This window comes from Camponotus floridanus, unplaced genomic scaffold (genome assembly GCF_003227725.1).
Source record: "Camponotus floridanus strain SB8 unplaced genomic scaffold, Cflo_v7.5 scaffold7, whole genome shotgun sequence".
Taxonomy (NCBI): domain Eukaryota; kingdom Metazoa; phylum Arthropoda; class Insecta; order Hymenoptera; family Formicidae; genus Camponotus; species Camponotus floridanus.
Window position 1 is genome coordinate 3,241,380 of NW_020229838.1, and position 19,448 is coordinate 3,260,827.

The 19,448-nt window shown below is 31.2% G+C and overlaps 4 protein-coding genes across 4 annotated transcripts; 2 read left to right on the top strand and 2 right to left on the bottom strand.

Annotated features, from left to right (window-relative positions):
* Positions 1-2,110: 2,110 nt before the first annotated feature.
* Positions 2,111-11,173, top strand: LOC105253145. Its single transcript, XM_011260979.2, has 16 exons — positions 2,111-2,380; positions 2,644-2,938; positions 3,231-3,428; positions 3,527-3,705; positions 3,801-3,969; positions 4,050-4,385; positions 4,489-4,615; positions 4,676-4,847; positions 8,554-8,817; positions 9,061-9,364; positions 9,535-9,732; positions 9,833-10,011; positions 10,102-10,270; positions 10,350-10,682; positions 10,786-10,912; positions 10,975-11,173. The coding sequence occupies exons 1-16, from the start codon at positions 2,183-2,185 to the stop codon at positions 11,156-11,158; spliced, it is 3,432 nt and encodes a 1,143-aa protein (XP_011259281.2). The 5' UTR covers positions 2,111-2,182; the 3' UTR covers positions 11,159-11,173.
* A 1,116-nt stretch (positions 11,174-12,289) lies between these two features.
* LOC105253139 (nitric oxide-associated protein 1) lies at positions 12,290-15,332 on the top strand. The gene is made up of 6 exons (XM_011260972.3): positions 12,290-12,369; positions 12,449-13,788; positions 13,870-14,166; positions 14,261-14,576; positions 14,765-14,982; positions 15,113-15,332. Exons 2-6 carry the CDS (start codon positions 12,513-12,515, stop codon positions 15,289-15,291), a joined length of 2,286 nt encoding a protein of 761 aa, XP_011259274.1. The 5' UTR covers positions 12,290-12,369; positions 12,449-12,512; the 3' UTR covers positions 15,292-15,332.
* Positions 15,333-15,599: 267 nt separating this feature from the next.
* On the bottom strand, positions 15,600-17,364 carry LOC105253140 (spermatogenesis-associated protein 6). The gene is made up of 7 exons (XM_011260973.3): positions 17,279-17,364; positions 16,822-17,184; positions 16,634-16,753; positions 16,423-16,517; positions 16,011-16,343; positions 15,875-15,940; positions 15,600-15,806 (listed from the first exon to the last, which is right to left on the bottom strand). Exons 1-7 carry the CDS (start codon positions 17,324-17,326, stop codon positions 15,671-15,673), a joined length of 1,161 nt encoding a protein of 386 aa, XP_011259275.1. The 5' UTR covers positions 17,327-17,364; the 3' UTR covers positions 15,600-15,670.
* Positions 17,365-17,683: 319 nt separating this feature from the next.
* On the bottom strand, positions 17,684-19,338 carry LOC112639513. Its single transcript, XM_025413698.1, has 2 exons — positions 17,976-19,338; positions 17,684-17,904 (listed from the first exon to the last, which is right to left on the bottom strand). Exons 1-2 carry the CDS (start codon positions 18,227-18,229, stop codon positions 17,748-17,750), a joined length of 411 nt encoding a protein of 136 aa, XP_025269483.1. The 5' UTR covers positions 18,230-19,338; the 3' UTR covers positions 17,684-17,747.
* Between the last annotated feature and the right edge of the window lie 110 nt (positions 19,339-19,448).

A 19,448-nucleotide genomic window follows, 5' to 3' on the forward strand; every position in this document is an offset into this window, starting at 1 on the left:
TAACTTTTACAATTAATAATATATTACATATAATATTTTACAATTAATAAACTAAAATTACAAATTTAGTATAATACAGGCTGTTATGTAATGAAATTATTGTGATTTCTTATTATATTTAATTACGTTATAATTTAAAAATTAATTGATGTTTAATTAACATAATTTCTTTGCATTCTTTTTCATATAAATATAACATAAAGTATAACAAAAAAAAATGCATTTAAAAATATAACATATCATATACATACATATCATATACATATATATATATATATATATATATATATATATATATATATATAATGTCTGCTTATCCCTTCTTATCAGCTTTTTTCCTCCAATAGAATATGGAAATCTATGAATAGAAAATTCATTCTCGTAGATTTGTGATCGCGAACTCTACCGTTATCACAGAAATTATTTATTTCAATAATAAAATTTACTCAGCATCGATAAGAAAAAAAAATCTATCATCAAAACTCGAAACATTTAAATGACATAATCTCAAACGCGAATTAACTTTAAAATTGTCAATTTCGCAAAATTGTCGAGTAAAAATGCTTATAAACGATGAAAAGTATAAACATAAATATAAATGCTTTAAACACGAAATAATTTATATTAATACAAAGACAGTACATTTTATACTGACATCTTCTAAATTATACTACAGTCAAGACTACAATCGAGTGTAATTTTTCCCGCCATAAAATGCCATACACTCAATAGATGTATTCAAAAATCCTATCGATGAGCAGAGATGCCAGATTCCAAATGTATCATGTAGAGGGAATACGCGCACGTTAAGGATATAGAGATAAATTTGCATATGTTTATGGACCAATCCATTGTTATGAATATGTTTATGTGTTATGCAAATTTGTTTAAACATATTCTAGATACGTCGCTACGATATGCGTTAATTTTATCAAATTTAATGACTTCTATCATTGATTTCATATAAACGAATAGTTAGCAATGTTTTTCCTGTTAAAAAGAAAGAGTGCAGCTAATTAAATAAATTAATAAAGTAATTCTTTATTATAATCGATTTTTAATCGCAATTTAAACATTGTTCTTCCTTCATTTTTTAAAACGATTTATAAGTTTGCCTTTCAGTTTTAATTCAAGGAAAAGTATATGTACTATTTGATAATTTATATAATAGAAAGATATATAATTTTTTTAAATACAAAAAGATAAAAATGTATTCTCTTCATAATTAAAATACAAATTAAATTTTATGGAATTTGACTTTCAATCAAGAATCATGACATAATATTTGAGTCAATCTTAATTAATTAAATTGATTTAAATTATTAAAAAATTTTGATTTATTCATAATTGAGCTTCTGCACGAATGTCACATAGAGCAAACATATACACATTGCATTGAAAATAATTTTATTTTTTCAAAACATGCTAAAAAATATGCAGCAAAAAATAAAAAGGACAAAATTCATACTTAATAAGATGATAATTCAAAACTAATATAAAAGTGTTTATTAAGTTATATATACTATATAATTATATATTTACATGATTTTATATTGTTACATAATTTTATTTGCATATGCAAAGATGACCAATTGATATAATTATGCTTAACAAATCGTTTTTTTAAACAGTATCGAAAATACATGCAGAGTTAAACTCATAAAAAATCGAAAATAAAAAATTTGAATCCGTGATTTAAATTCTTGGAATAAAGTGAAATGTGATTATGTAATAAGCACATATGCCGGAAACTTCTTTCAGAAAATAGATCGTCAAATTCTTATCACTATTTTTTAAAAGTATATATCTCATGACGGAAACGTTCTATCAGAAAATAAATTGTCAAAGTTCTATCACTACTTTTATCCGTCTCTTTTCGAAAACAGTAAAACGAAGATATTAATTATTGTATCTGAAACATACACGACATTCAGAACATGTGATAAAGCAATTCACATACAACTATAGGCCATCATGATATTGATACTGACTTTCTTTTGGCTTTATAATTTCCATATGTATGTTATGAATGTATTTGTATGGAAGATAAAAACAGGTGACATTAAGTAATATCAATATACTGATAACAATATATTGAATAATATAAATAACCAGTGACTAGCGCCGGAGAAGTGCCAGTTCGCAATAATTTCTGCAAAAGACGCACACAGCACTAAATACCATGCTTATAAGACTACTGATCGTTTTGCTTTGTTTAAACTTAGCCATACTAGTAAATTCAGACAAGACTGCACCAAGAGTCAAAACTCACTTAGGAAAACTGAAAGGCTATTATAAGTTATCGCAGAATGGCAGAAAATACGAGGCATACGAAGGGATTCCTTATGCGTTACCACCTGTTGGAAAATTAAGATTCAAGGTACGTGCATAATCTTAGATTAATTATTGACTTAAATATTTTAGCAGCTGTATTTGTCGGAATGGCAATCCTTATCAAGTGAGACAGAATTCAATCGTGAAATAATAGATACTAATAATTTTACATTTGATAAAAAATATTGAATATTCCGTCAATTATGTCTTTTCATTTAGGAACAATTTTTATAAAATTTTTCTCATATTAAATATTCATAAAAAAATCCTAATTAAATGTATTTTCTTATCTCGTTTTTTTTCTCGCAGCCTCCTCAACCAACATCGCGATGGATCGGCGAATTATCGGCTACGCAATTCTGTTCTCAGTGCATTCAATACACTGAATTTCCTTACGGTAAAGTCGAGGGTGCCGAAGATTGCTTGTGTTTAAATATTTATGTACCAGTACGAAACAAGACGGAAAACAAGATTCCTTTGCCGGTATTGTTTTGGCTCCACGGTGGCGCTTTCCAATATGATAGTGGCAAGAATTATGGAGCCAAATATTTGATGGATAGAGATGTCATACTCGTCACAATTGACTATCGATTGGGACCGATGGGTATGTAATAAGATAAATGTATAATATAATGTAATAATATGTAATAATGTAATAATATAATATATGTAATAATATAATGGATGTAATAATATAATAATATAAATCGTATAATATATGAAATTATTTCAGCATTTCATTAGAAAAAATTATACAATATTTCCAATATTAAAATTTATCTGTCCAAATGTGTTGTAATGTAGATGATAGGAAATTATTGTGTGACAGAAAATTTATTGTTTCGTTTGTCTTTTCATAATTCAAAATTTTTGTTCTAAATTATCAAAAATATTAGGTTTTCTTAGCACGGAAGATAAGGTAGTTCCTGGCAATATGGGTCTAAAAGATCAAAATATGGCACTTCGCTGGGTATCCCACAATATCAAATCGTTCGGTGGCGATCCGAAAGGAATAACTTTAATTGGTCACAGTGCTGGTGGTGCAAGTGTGCAATATCACTACTTATCGCCACTGAGCGTGGGGCTCTTCCGAGGTATTTTATAGGATAATACGCAGCGAAACCGAGATAGCAGTAATTAAAATATTTCTAACTATACTACTAATTTTTGTACTTTGCATTTTATCGAATAGGAGGAATGTCGTACAGCGGAACAGCTTTCGATATTTGGACGCAAGCTAAAGGTTCTTTAGAGAAAACTAAGAAATTGAGCGCATTAATGGGATGCCCTACAACTACCTCTAAAGATATGATAAATTGCTTAAGATATCGACCAGCTCGAGATATCGTCCATGCTACACACGCATTTATGGTGAGACTCATTTCGGAAAATTTTATAAAAGAAACAACAATATGTCCTCTCAACGTAAAAAGTAGAAATTTTTTATATTCCTCTTATGATTTTAGGTTTTCTTATATGATTTCTTCACTCCTTTCGGACCAGTTGTTGAAAAAGTTGGCAGCCATGCACCTTTCATCGATAAGACACCAATTGAAATCGTGAGTAACAGTGAAGTGCAAGATTTACCTTGGATTACAAGCGTAGTGAGTCAAGACGGCCTTTTTCCCGTAGCTGGTAAAAATAATATTTTTATAATTAGAAAAATGTTTTTTAAATATCTACAGACTCTTATCGATATTAATTTATTTTTGTAGAATTCATCGCTAACGATACAGCTCTGAAACGATTAAACGACAACTGGGATCAACTCGCTCCTCAATTCCTAGACTTTTATTACACCATCCCAAAAAAGAACCATGTCGAGGTTGCTCGTGTTATCAAGGAGCATTATTTCGGTAACAAATCAATAGATCAGACAACTACAAGCCAACTGGTACAAATGGCGAGTGACCGCTTCTTCTATGTCGACAGTAAAAAGGCTGCGCTAATGCAAGCCAAAGTAAATAAGAGTCCAGTCCGGTATTCTTATTTCTCGTACAGAGGAAATCAAAGTTTAAGTGAATATATGAGCGGTACAACTAATAATTACGGTAAGTCTATCATGAAAATTGCTTTGGAAATTCGCATATAAAAAAGAAGATTACATTTCAAAGAGAAGAATTTTATAAACATTACTTCGTGTTTGTTATTTAGGTGTCTGCCATGGCGATGATATAGCATATATATTAGATACTCCCTGGGTGGATCCAACAACAACGCAACGAGATCGCGACATGCAAAAAGTCTTAATCGACAATTGTGTATCTTTTGCTACAAATGGGTAAGCGTCAAATATTCGAATGTCGTACATATATCAATTCTCATTCTTCAATTTTTTCAGAATTGCAAAAATGTATGGTGCAAATTGGTCGCAATTAGAACCTTCAGATAAGGAATTTCATTATTTGCATATTGCAAGTCCGACTGAGATTAACACGGGTAGCAATGCTGATTTCGGGGATGAAACATTCTGGAATTCACTTAAGTTTAACGAGAATGTGTTGACCACGAAAAGAAATTGAGAAGAAGTGCTTTGAATGATTCTACAAGGAAATTCGACTCTTTCATCTATATTTTACGCAACTAATTTTTATTAAAAATTAACATAATGCTTAATTTTGTATATGTGCACTTATATTTACGAATCTCTTCTAATAATAATAAAGCAAGATGAAAACAATTGATTTTGGAAAACAAAAATTATTTTAACTTGCACTTGCACTTATTTGAATTCCTTCTTACATTGTATTTTAAGAATGACGTTCCACTATAATATATAAATCATGAAAGATGTAACTTTAGGACTTACCACATCATTTATAACTATGTCACAGCTGTTAAGCCTATCAATTTTTTGTAATTCTTTTTTTCCTGATATTTTTTAATCTGATATTTATTAAAATCGATACTTTAATATATATATATATATATATATATATATATATATATATATATATAAGGTGGCTCACGTATAGTGTTACAAATTTATATCTCGTAAACGAAGCAATTTAGAGAAAAATGTTTCAAACAAAAGTTATATGGTTTCAAGGGGGACATAAGATGGTGCCATTAGGATATATATATAAATATATAGATAGTAATTTTCTTCAATTACAGAAAAATTAGAATTTAATTCACAGAAATGTTAATAAATAATAATGAGAAAATTACTGATATATAACCATTATTAATAAAATTACTGCTAATCTCAGTTTTCTAACAATGTTAATGGTAATATATGTGATTGTTAATTAACTCTTGCTTAACTCTCTTTTTAATTATTTATTTCCACTTATGTATGCATGTGAGATAAGAATAAAAAAAACTCGAATGATAAGAAATATGTCGAAATATAAAATATGCTGTGTTAAAATGAATTAATGAAAATATTATTGCTTAAGACAGTGTCGAACTTTATGTTACTGATAGTTCGTTGCCGAAATATTTTACGTACCACGACTTACATATATATATATATATATATATATATATATATATATATAATAAATAATTTTTATAAATGACTCACCGCATATCTCTCTGGCTGCTTCAGACTCTCTCATTGCTCTCTGGCTGTTCAATACTTTTCCAGATGTCCTTCTCCTTTCTTCTTTATCCTTTGCTGTTTCCTCATGGTACTCATATTCACTCGCGTTTAGAAAAAGAATTCAGTTCAATAATACGAAGCATTCCGACAAAAGGCGTGGTATAACGTCGCGAATATTGTACAAAGCGTCAAATTGCTATATGACCGTGTTGATTAGTGCATAATTACTTTTTTCGTAAATGAATTTCAAGCGAATGCGATGAAGGAGTAAGAAAAAATGAACAAGAGAAATGAAAATAACGATCCATCGAACGTAATTTATAATTTATTATATTTTATTTTATTATATATTTATTATTTATGAAATTAATTATTTGCCTTTATTTTAATTTATTTGATTAATATGAAATATTAAAATATTTTATATGTATTGTATATATAAACTGTACTTTAAATTATATAAAATATTAAATGATATTCATATATATAAATATAAATAAATATACATACATATATATATTTTAATATTATTTAAAATTAATAATTAAAATGAAAAATAGATTTTCGTTTAGTTTCCATAAAGCATATATTTAAAAAGAATTACATGCAATAATTTTCCTAAATCTTGTAGCAGCGTGTGGCTGAGCCAGTAAGGCTCTTGCTTGCCTTATAAAGGGTAATGGCTTCAAGTCCTGTTAAGACTAGAATTTATTTCTGTCGATTGGGCGATAAAACCGCCTTCCGATTCGTCCTCAGGTTTCTCTCTGTACAAAAAAAGAGGGAAAAAGTGTGAGTTTAAAAAATGGGAGGAAGTTTAAGTTTAAATGGATAACAATCCAACAATTTTCCTAAATCTTAATTATTCATTTTATTACCAGTTTATGTATGACTTGAGTTTATTTCTATTTAATTACATTTACTGAACACTATAATGCTGTTCCGCATCGTACCGGTAAGAATTAATTTATTTTTATTTCATAGAAAACTTTAGATATCTTATTTCCTATTTTTTATCGTTTATCTGTATACATATACATGTAACCATTTCTGCATCCATTTAATTTAATATCTCGGAGTGAATTTGAAGTTTTTTTTTAATAATAATATATTTTAAACTTTAATAAAAGTATATCTTTACATTTCTATTGGGATATTAATACGATATTAAATTCAAACATCAATATTATAAATAATATTATAAATAATATTATAGGCACAAAATTTACGTGTATTTTGTCTGGACAATGCTTTTTATCGATGCACAATGCATCAAAACGGATTGAATTTAAAAATAGAGAATATAAAATAGAGAGAAAATGGTATCTCCATTATTGATACACGTAATATATTAACATAAATTATAAGATTGAAAGATTGATCTAATTTAAAGCCATAATATAATAATCATTTAATTTATAATTTATTAATAATTAATTTATGTTCGCATTTTAAAATACCGTAACAAAATATATTTGATTTTGTATATAAATTGTTAGATAAATAATTATTATTCATCAAGAAATTGAGAATCGAAGAATCGTAACGAAATTTACAACATTTTATTGGCTTTATTTTTACTTGTAATTATGGATGATCATGTAAATAGGATTAAGTAACAATATATTCTCAAACTGAACTCAAATATAACATAAAAAGCGAAATGATACGAGAAGATATAAAAACGAGTGTAAATAAGATATAAAGATATATAGATGTAGTAAAGATATATAATAGAAGTAATAAAGATATATAGATGTAGTAAATAATAAAGATATTTATTACATTAAATTTCGTCTTGTTCGTTTCGAAAGAATTTAAATCACAGATCCAAATTTTTTTTTTACTTTCTCATAACTTCGATCTCTATATATATTTCGATATTGTTTTAAAAAAATTCAAATATTAGTTTAGCTAAGATTTATTGTACCTTGTTTGGCAAAAATTAAATTATGCAAAAAATTAAAAAATCATATATCATCATTTAAATCACAGATCCAAATTTTTTTTTTACTTTCTTATAACTTCGATCTCTATATGTATTTCGACAATGTTTTAAAAAAATTCAAATATTAGTTTAGCTAAGATTTATTGTACCTTGTTTGGCAAAAAATAAATTATGCAAAAAATTAAAAAATCATATATCATCACATATCATCATATGTAATCATGTTTCAAATTTATTTTATTTATATATATACTATTATATATATATATATATATATATATATATATATATTTCCCGCGAGCGGCCGATTTCTTTGAGCGCGCCTTCGATATATATCGAAGTCCTCGCCCTGGGCGTAACAATACATATATATATATATATATATATATATATATATAATATATTTTTTTTAAATTCAGCATTTATTTCTGTGTTCTCATCAAAACGATAAAAATTTATCTCGGGAACATTCTTTTAGATAATAAATTGTTATTTTTACCATTAATCTAATCCGTTGCTAAATCTATTCTTATCATTAATCCCTTTTATCATTAATCCATCTTTCCTTTCGAAAACAGATACTAATGATATATCTAAAAACATACATGAGATTTAAAACATTTCCCTTTAGAATAGTCCTATCTAATTCCCGTGTATATGATATAAATATTTATTTGTTGAGAGATAAGGATAGGTAGTAGTACAATATGCTGAGTAATATAAATAGCGACTAGAATCAGAGAAGTGTCGATTCGTAATGGTTTCTACAAAAGACAGTACGATGCTCAATATTATGATGGTAAAGTTACTGATCGTTCTGCTTTGTTTAAACTTAGCCATATCAGTAAATTCAAATGAGACTGCACCAACAGTCAAAACTCCCTCAGGAGCACTGAAAGGCTATTATAAGTTATCGCAGAATGGCAGAAAATACGAGGCATACGAAGGGATTCCTTATGCGTTACCACCTATTGAAAAATTAAGATTCAAGGTACGTGCATAATCTTAGATTAATTATTGACTTATATATTTTAGCAGCTGTATTTCTTGAAATGGCATTCTTTATAAAGTGAAACAGAATTGAATCATGAAATAATAGATACTAATAATTTTACATTTGATCAAAGATTTGTATTCCGTCAATTTGCTTAAGAACAATTTTTATAAAATTTTTCTCACATTAAATATTCATAAAAATGTCCTAAAAGTTTTTTTTTTCGTTTTTTTCTCACAGCCTCCTCAACCAATACCAGCATGGATTGGCGAGTTACCGGCTACGAAATTCGGTTCTCCGTGCATTCAATATGCTCAATTTCCTTACGATTCTACGGAAAAAGTCGAAGGCGCCGAAGATTGTTTATATTTAAATATTTATGTGCCAGTACAAAACAAAACGGAAAACAACATTTCTATGCCAGTATTGTTTTGGATCCATGGTGGCGCTTTTCAGTATGGTAGCGGTATGATTTATAGAGCCACATATTTGATGAATAGCGATGTCATACTCGTCACAATTAACTATCGATTAGGACCAATGGGTAATACCATCATACAATATATCATATATGAAATTATCTCAGCATTTTATTAGAAAAAATTATACAATACTTCCAATATTAAAATTTATTTGATCAAATGTGTTATAATGCAAATTCGTTGTCCCGCTTGACGATTCAAAATTTTTGTTCTAAATTATCAAAAATATTAGGTTTTCTTAGCACGGAAGATGAAGTAGTTCCTGGCAACATGGGTCTAAAAGATCAAAATATGGCACTTCGCTGGGTATCCCAGAATATCGAGTCGTTCGGTGGCGATCCGAACAGAGTAACTTTATTTGGTGTAAGTGCTGGTGGTGCAAGTGTGCATTATCACTACTTATCGCCAATGAGTGCGGGACTCTTCCAAGGTATTTTTACAAAATGATACACGCATCAAGATCGAAGTAACAGTAACTAAATTATTAATATCTATTACAATTATATCGTACTTTGCAATTTATCACATAGGAGGAATGTCGTTCAGCGGAACAGCGTTCGATTGTTGGGCGCAAACTGAGAATTCTTTAGAGAAAACTAAAAAACTGAGCGCTTTAATGGGATGCTCTACAAATTCCTCTAGAGACATGATAGATTGCTTAAGATATCGACCTGTTCGAGATATCGTACAGGCTACAAGCGAATTTATGGTGAGTTTCGGAGAATTTTGCAAAAGAAACAACGCGATTTCCTCTCAACCCAGAAAGTAAAAAATTTTTATATTTATCTTATGATTTTAGCCGTTCTACTTCAATCCCTTCACTCCTTTCGGACCAGTAATTGAAAAAGTCAACAATGATACTGCTTTCATCGATAGGACACCAGTTGAAATCGTGAATAACGGTGATGTACAAGATATACCTTGGATTACAAGCGTAACGAGTGAAGAGGGCCTTTATCCCGTAGCTGGTAAAAATAATATTATGGATAATTAGAAAAATGTTTTAAATATCTGTAGGCTCTTATCGATATTAATTTATTATTGTAGATTTGATTGCCAATGAAAATCTGAAACAATTAAACGACAACTGGGATTTTCTTGGTCCGCATTTCCTAGATTTTAATTACACCATCCCAAAAGAGAAACATGTCGAGATTGGTCGCCTCATCAAGAAGCATTATTTCGATAAGAAACCAATAAACCAGACAACTACAAAACAACTGATACAAATGGCGAGTGATCGCTTCTTCATGGTCGATAGTGAGAAGGCTGCGCGAATGCAAGCCAAAGTAAATCGGAATCCAGTCTGGTATTATTATTTTGCGTATAGAGGAAAGCAAAGTTTTAGTGATTTCTTGAGTGGTACAACTAATAATTACGGTAAATTTATCATGGAAATTGTTTTGAATATTCGCATATAAAAATGAGGATTACATATCAAAAGGGAGAGTTTTATAAATATTATTTCTCGTTTGTTATTTAGGTGTCTGCCATGGCGATGATACATTATATATATTAGATATTCCCAGTGTGGATCCAACAACAACGCAACAAGATCGCGATATGCAAAAGCTCTTAATCGACTTTTGTATATCTTTTGCTACAAATGGGTAAGCGTCAAAGATTCGCATATCGTTTCATATATTCATTCTGATTCTTGAATTTTTTTCAGAATTCCAAACGTGGCTGGTGTAAAATGGTCGAAATTAGATCCTTCAAAAAAGGAATTTCAGTATCTGCATATTGCTAGCCCTACTGAGATTAACATGGATAGCAATGATAATTTCGGAGAGAAAAAATTCTGGAATTTAATTAAGTTCAATGAGAATGTGTTAACTACATTAAAAACAGAATAGAATGATTTTACAAGGGGACTGAATCTTTTCATACATATATATAAATCCAAAAAATCTCTTGTATATAAATCTAAAATTGTATATAAATCTAAAATTTTTTCAAAATTATTATTATATTTAAGAACGACATTCAATTATAATAAACAAATCATAAAAACTCTAACTTTATGACTTACACGTCATTTATAAAGTTCCAATTATTAAGCCTATTGATTATTTTATGGCCTCTTCTTAATCTGATATTCATTAGAATCGATTATATTTGAATATAAGAAATATACATGAAAGTCATAATAAAAACAATTATTACCATAATAATCCAAGAACTCGAAGAAAAGAATATATTGGATAGAAATGCATAGTGATTGAAAATAATTAGAAACTAAAAGACAATCTATTTATTAATAATAATACTATTTTGTAATATTAAATTTTATAATTTAGTACATTGCATTATATAAAGTATTATATAAAAATATTATGCTAGTATGAAAATTATAATAAAAATATATAAATAATGTTAGCTATATTAGAATGGAACATATGAATTCTTTATATTTTATATAAAGGAAGAGACTTAAAATATTTTGCAACATCTATATTTTTCGAGTCTTAATTATAAAAACTTCAGAAGAATCAGTGATTAATTTGACAAATTCTATACATATATTAATAATTAAATTTTTAAATAATTAAAAAGTGATTGATAAATATCAAAGATCAGTTTACTGTTAATTAAGAAGATTTATAGAAAAATACAGTTAAAATTGCTTTTATCTCTCAGCAGACATTTTGTGTTTTGTAAATAAAAAGATATAAATATGACAATGAATATAGAAAAATATTTATTTCATCTTTGAATATTACAGTATCTTTTGCGATTGAATAATTTATTTACTATCAATTTGCATACATAAGTATCTTGTTATACAGCACTAGTGCTACCGCCATTTCGTGCACATAGCACGGAACAAAATCAAAAATTGTGCACATTATACATTACCCTCTGAGAACATTCATGGACGTTGGCTTTGTAGTTCATGTCCACGTTTTCAATGTTCATAGAGGGAGTATCGCTTTCAGAGATCATCTAAAAACAGGCCATGACATTTCTCAGTCTTCTCTATGCATTCTGGTTTACATAGATTTACAAGCCGGTGCACATATGCAAAACTGCAAGTACATTAAATAAAAAGTAATTCTACTTGACAGTAAGTTCGATCCTTTGTTATTCTCTTTAATTATATTCCGAATCATATAAACAGTTATTTTATTTTTCACATTTTACAGAATCTAACCTTTCAAATAACCTGTGATAAATGTCGCATTGAGAAACACATTCAATATCTTCACCATGCTATCGATAAATAGTGTAAAATTAATTATTCCGGCGAGCCATACAACGTGGAAAAATTATGTAGGTAATACGTACTGTCACCTGAAAATCTATCGCAACAGATACAAGCACCTAGTTCAAACTTTTGGTTATTCCACGAAATGTGATATAAAAAAGAATGCTGGTTCATTGCTCGATCCCAGGGTCGAGGCACTGCGAGAGAAATTGATTTATTGCGATTATCTAGATCGTAATAAGGTGACAATGAATTATATGAAGCGTTTTATGCAGAAGAAGAAGATGGAATTTATTGATAGTCAAATGCGGGTTGACAGACTTATGAAGCCTGTCTACAGTATACTCTTAGATAAGAAAAATGATGAGAGCAATGACAGTCATCTGCAGGAAGCATGTACAGAAGAGCAACCGACAAAACCTATTAAATCTGTGCATATGCCATATGCGAGTACTGATGAATATAGTAATGTAAAGATGTCGTCGGAGAATGTAAATGATAATAATTTTGATGAATTGGCAATACCTTTGAATGACAAATATAAAGCTCTGTACGATAAATATTTGGAAGAGAAGAAGGTAGCTTCTAGCAAAGAGACAAAGCTCATTTTAAAGGAATATTTAGAGGAAAGAGAAACGGATTCTTCGTACAAGTACAACTTGTCCAATGTTCCACCTAATTGGATGGTCGATGTCGAGGAATATGATGATACCTTAGATATGTGGCTCGACAATTATGGCACTCCAGATCCCAACTCTAAAATCAGCTCTGTTCCTTGTGGCGGATGCGGCGCCTTGTTACATTGCAAAGATCACGCTCTGCCAGGTTACTTGCCTTCAGAACTGTTTCTGAATAAAAGCGAGAAGGAACTGCGAGTCATGGTCTGTCAAAGATGCCACTTCATGAAATACTATAATACCACGTTGGAGGTGAAAGTATCGGCGGACGAGTATCCGAAACTTCTGAAGGTAATAAAAACAAAGAAATGCGCTGTCATCCTAATGGTTGATCTTACGGATTTCCCGTGTAGCATATGGCCTGAGATAAATAGCGTGCTGCATCCTCTGACACCAGTATTTGTGGTAGGAAATAAAGTTGACCTACTACCTCAGGATTCGCCACACTTCTTCACTCATGTTAAGGAATGCCTATCAAAGGCTGTGGAAAATGCAGGAATTAAAAAAGAGAAAATCAGACACATAGAACTGATATCTGCAAAAACTGGATATGGCATAGAAGAACTAATAAATAAATTACATTCTCTATGGAAATATAAAGGTAAATATATTGATTCGAAAAAATTGATCCTAAGAAGGGAGAAAATATACAAACAAATAAAACATATATTTTAATTTTTAGGAGACGTTTACGTGATTGGATGCACAAATGTGGGCAAGTCTTCTCTGTTTAATGCGTTGCTACAGTCTGATTATTGCAAAGTACAGGCTGTGGATCTTATACAACGTGCGACAATCTCTCCCTGGCCGGGTACAACTTTGAACTTGTTGAAGTTTCCTATCTTAAATCCCCTTAGATGGCGGCTTTATATGAGAACGATGCGATTGATAAATGAACGACAATTCAAACATGATGAAAACCGAATAAAAAACGATATGTTCAAAACGACGCGTAAATTAAAATACGCTACATTGCAAAGTAGGTATCGCGCTTACATCAAGCATTTATTGCTTATTGCACGAAAGACTAAATGTTATAATATTGTAATGTTATAATTTTCTCTCAAATTAAGGTCACATTGGTATGACATTTCGATCAAAATTGACACTTAAGAGCGATCCGTTTATGGAAAAAAAATACAGATATCATAGGGAACGATTCGGTTTCGACGAAACTAAGGAAGAATATAAATACAGCCGCTGGTGTTACGACACTCCCGGTACCATTCAACCAGAACAGATCTTAGATCTGCTAACGACACCAGAACTCTTATCAGTTTTACCGAGGAGAATAATCTCTCCTAGAACATTTATTTTACAAACAGATCAGACGATATTTTTGGGCGGAATCGGCAGATTGGATTATTTGGAAGGCGACGGTTTCATTAGGTATCCTCTCGTATTTAATTATTAAATAATAATTATTAAATTATTAAAATTTATTTATTATAATTATTATATATTTTATAATTATTATATATTTATTATAATTATTAAAATTTATTTATTATAATTATTAAATAATTAATCAGTTGAAGATGTTCAAGTATAATGAAAACGGTTTGCATGATATATAGATGCACGATATTCTCGAGTAGACAATTGCCAATTACTGTAACCAATACTGCTGATGCGGACAATATATACGACGAATTACTCAAAACGGAAGCATTCGTCGTACCCGAGAGCAATCCGGAGCGATTGAAACATTGGCCCGCATTAGGATCTAAGGAGATGGAAGTCATTGGTATTGGGAGGAACGAGTCAGCTGCTGATGTTGTTCTCTCCAGCGGCGGTAATCTTTGTTTAATTAATTTAATAAATATGAAGTTAATTTAATAAATATTAATTTAATAAATATGAAGTTTCAGGAACATATTTGCGTTTCGTGATTCTCAATCTCATGAAAGCTATAATTGTTATAGGATGGATCGCGATTGCTGGTGGACAAAACGTACGCCTTTCATTAAAGGCTTGGACCCCGCAGGGACGCGGCTTACACCTTAGAACGCCGGCGCTCTTAAGTAAATCCGTTGTTCTACGTGGTACTCGAGTCTTCGACGCACCAACATATAGAGACGGACGTCAAGCGTACAAAGCGTGAAGGAGAAAGAATAGTTTTTACATGTATAAACTTCTTGTATCTCCACATTACATGTTTCATCGTTTACGTATGTAGTCAATTTTTTCACTTTTATTTCATGCAGTTGTTATTTTGATAAAAAAGAGAACACAGGGTGTATCTTATTTTCTATCACATATCTCTAAAGAGATATTAAACATTGAACAATTGCTATTAACACTTGTACACACAACTTACGTCAATTAATTATTTTAATTAATTACAACTAGTCTTCTGACAATGAGATTTTTTCGTGTATATAAAACATCGTGTATATAAAATCGTGTTCGATCTGTGTTTTCAAATTTTATAATATAAAAGTCTAGAAAAAATTAGATTAATCAGCGATTTTTTTTCGATATCAACCATCGACTTCTTGCGCTCGTATCTTTGCTTGCTTGTACATTCTTTTATAAAATTTTTCTAGATCCTTATAAAATTCGTAACCTCGAGAATGATCCCGAGTATACTCGCAATTCGAATCGCACTCTTCGATTCTGAAATATAATATTTTCAAAATTGAATATATCGTTCTATTTTCGACATGATAATTTTATTCACTTACTCCATAGTTTCAGTAGGGCACAATTTTTCTCTAACTTTCTGCAGATTTCTGATTTTAGATTGTAATCTGTAACAAGCAGATATATCAAGGTAAAAGAGTCGAAAAATACACATACATCTTTTTCCAATCAACTCACAATGACACCGTTGCTTCCTCTCGCGCATTGGTCAGTTCACAAATACAACAGCATTCCCCGGTTTCGGACAAATGTTTGCGACATCGACGCTTAACGTCCATGTATCTCTTGTCTATGTCCGAATCATCGTAGCATTTAGAAAAGTAACAATTATATTTTAAACAAACCGGACAATTGTCCGTAACATGAATCTTATCATCGCACATCATGACAGCTTCAGCTTGCTTTCGAATACATGGAGAATCCTTTTTTATTGAATGATAACACTTAATGCCATGATTCGTAGTATCACAGTGGTGAGAATCGCCAACACTGCTAGATCTCTGACGAAATCTATCACAAGATTAAATAAAATACTTATACATTTAATTGTTAATGTTCAAATAATATAAAAATATATAATAATACATACGGTCGACAGCTTTGAGACCTCGGCTTAGTGTGGCAGACTCTTCGTTGCCTAATAATACCTTTGACCGGTCTTTTTCTCTGCCCGCATGTCGTTTGCTGAAATTGATAGATTCGCAAGACCGATATTACAAAAATCCCGAAGAATTCTCAAACATTGAATATACGAAAGAGGGTGAGGGAAAAATAAATTATAAACATGCATTCGTTCATACCTTAGAGTTAATCATTTTTGGATTGACGACATAACATTTGCTCATACTTGTGTCATAGGAGCCAGACACTTCCTCGATAATCGTTTTAGTGGAGACTTCGATTTTGGGCGCTATGATACCCTATGCAAAAACGGAGAGATAAAAAGTTTTATAATGGATACAGAGTCGAATATGAACAGAAGACGTACAGGAAAGCATTTGGTCGGCTCCATCAACAAATCTACATCAACTCCAGCCAATAAACCCTTGAAACACGACGCAGGGTATAGTAAATCTGCCAGATTCGTCTCGAACGTGGCCAGGGTGATGCCTCGACGATGTGCCGGTGTCGTCCATTGTATTAATTCCACACACAGAAACTCTTGTTCCAAAGTGCGTTGCAATTCCGCTAAAGAAGCTATTCGAGCAAAGATTTTGCTGAAGGTGAACTTGTCATGGAACAGCAGCGGGAAAATCGGACTTATTCTGCGAGTTTCCGCGCAAAAGTCGAGAATATCGAGTCGCAGAGCTACTTTGCCGTTAGGACACAACCAAACACCAGGGCACGTTACCTGAGAGCGAGAAGAGGAAACAAAACATTCCTTTGAATAATTTTATATATATGAAAGAATTATATGCAATTGACGAGAGAGGGAAGATACGTACCGCGTGTACTTCTAGCTGTACTTTAACGCGGAAAGCCCTGCCTGCCATCTCCGATGACAGTTTGACACATCGATCATATGGTCGATATTAACAGCATCGTAGCCGGATCTTAGAAATAATCACTTTTTGCTTCAGCAAAATCATGATGAGTTATAGCGACGTATGAATTTTCCGCCTCGTGTATTGTAGCCGGACCTACCGAACCAAACGTCTCGATTTAAAAATACACGCGGGACCTTTACACCTTTATGAACCTATGCCATCTTGCGAAAGAGTATCTGTTGCCATGGAACAGCGGTACACAACATAAGCTCGATCAATGTATCGAATTTTCTTCCAAAGTTCAGTCGGCACCATAGATATTATTGTCGAGAGAGCATTTTTTTCTGAAATGTAGAAGAAAATTCGCCGAACACGTTCAAGCTGATGTTTCATCTTTATTTTAAATCATACAAAGTATCTTGAATATTTATGTTCTAAACGGTACGCCGGCAAATTTTTTCTCCGGTAAACCTTTGTGCAGTTTTCGTGCGAGCTCATATGTTACAAAATCTGATTGTTTCCTGGGGAAACGCAATCTCAGATCCCTCGTGATAGGTATTAACGGTGCAGAGAACCAGCCATATCTGGACGCAAATGACTTGTTATTGCAACTAAAAAGTCTCTTCATCTACGTACTTGTCTCTCGTCGACTTACTCCATGTTCACCGCCGGTGGCCTAAACGAATAGATATTCTTAGGCGTCATCTCCTGTCGTTTGATCAAATCGACGTCCTCCTGTCGAATTTCCCACGGTGGAATAACGTCATGTTTCGCATAAAACTTGCCGGTCAACGATTTCGTTCGAATAGTAGGTGTAAATGTTTCTCGCACACTTATCAATTTGTTCTCTCTCTCGTATCTCTCCTTGTAAAAGCGCAATTTGGCAGGATTCATCAGCAAGTTAGCCATAGTTTCTTCGATTTTCGAAATTCTCTAATTTTTTTATTGCCGGTAACACGCGGATTCGACCTTACGTCATGAGAAAAAAAAATAGAAAAGCGAACATCTAGTTAACTAATTTCAAGATCTTTGCTGACAACGCATTCGCGAGAGATGACAGAGCGATGATGATAGAAGAGATAATAAAAAAAAAGAGTATTGATGTATATATATTTATTTTAAAATATGTATATCGATAGAAAACACATACATAACAAGCGGAAGACCGTGGCCGATCAGACAGATTTCCAGGCCTATAACATCGTTGTCTACTTTTTCTCGTGCAATCAAGAAATTTTTCATAAATGTATAGTCGAGCCTCTCTTATTCTTTCCTGCTACATATAGTTCCTATTCTTTCCCCGATTTTCCTTTTCCGTTGCCTCGCTCTTTGCATGCGAAAGTCAAACATAAAGTAACGAGAGAGCGGGGCAAGAAAGGGGGGAGAGAGGAAGAAAGAATAGAAAATATGGAAATAAGAATAGGAAGTTTGACTGTACAAGAAATAAGGAACTAAAGCGCCGTTTCTTTCTACTAGTCTCCGACATTGCGCCCTAAAGCGTCACGCTGCTTCGAATAAATCATTACGCGAGCGATTAATCGGATTAATTGACGATGCTGATTTTTTTACTACATTCTCGATATAACGTATCTGACATGATTCACTTAACGCTACGCATTAAAAAACTATTCTTTGTTCGTGTCATACTATGAACACAATTATGGCAAAAGAAAGATATCGAGTATTTTTTCGAGAAAAAAAGGCTACGTGCACACATTTAAATTCGTAAAGCAGTTGACACTTTGGAAACGCGAGTTAGATAAGACTGATGAGACAAATGACGACAAACGCGAGATTTTTTGTTGTATCTCTTACTACCTGGGATAACTATAACAATATATAGCTGCCGACTTTTTATATTTATATTTCTCTAAATATTGGAGCCCAAGTATACTCTTGTAAGTCACATTAAGGCAATAAAAATACGCAATTATTTTTCGCTATTGGAGAGACTTGAAAATATTCTAAAGTAAACTCGATAAAAAATATTTTGCTTTACAGCTTCTTTTAAATTAATCCTTCCTGATCCAAAGATAATTGGAAAAAAAATCAATTAAAATTTCTGAATTTTAAATGAAATTTATGTGATATTTAAGTAGCAATCTTTGAATCAGAAAGAAACATACGA

Bases quoted from the DNA above. Each gene is read 5' to 3' on its own strand.
- LOC105253139 (XM_011260972.3), top strand. From the start codon at position 12,513: ATGCTATCGATAAATAGTGTAAAATTAATTATTCCGGCGAGCCATACA. The intron at 13,789-13,869 runs GTAAATATATTG...TTTAATTTTTAG, and splicing joins TTCTCTATGGAAATATAAAG to GAGACGTTTACGTGATTGGA. The intron at 14,167-14,260 runs GTAGGTATCGCG...TCTCAAATTAAG, and splicing joins AAAATACGCTACATTGCAAA to GTCACATTGGTATGACATTT.
- LOC105253140 (XM_011260973.3), bottom strand. From the start codon at position 17,326: ATGGCAGGCAGGGCTTTCCGCGTTAAAGTACAGCTAGAAGTACACGCG. The intron at 16,754-16,821 runs GTACGTCTTCTG...GTTTTTGCATAG, and splicing joins AGCCGACCAAATGCTTTCCT to GGTATCATAGCGCCCAAAAT. The intron at 16,344-16,422 runs GTATGTATTATT...ATCTTGTGATAG, and splicing joins AGGTCTCAAAGCTGTCGACC to ATTTCGTCAGAGATCTAGCA.
- LOC112639513 (XM_025413698.1), bottom strand. From the start codon at position 18,229: ATGGCTAACTTGCTGATGAATCCTGCCAAATTGCGCTTTTACAAGGAG. The intron at 17,905-17,975 runs GTAAGTCGACGA...ATTTGCGTCCAG, and splicing joins CCACCGGCGGTGAACATGGA to ATATGGCTGGTTCTCTGCAC.
- LOC105253145 (XM_011260979.2), top strand. From the start codon at position 2,183: ATGCTTATAAGACTACTGATCGTTTTGCTTTGTTTAAACTTAGCCATA. The intron at 3,706-3,800 runs GTGAGACTCATT...TTATGATTTTAG, and splicing joins ATGCTACACACGCATTTATG to GTTTTCTTATATGATTTCTT. The intron at 10,012-10,101 runs GTGAGTTTCGGA...TTATGATTTTAG, and splicing joins AGGCTACAAGCGAATTTATG to CCGTTCTACTTCAATCCCTT.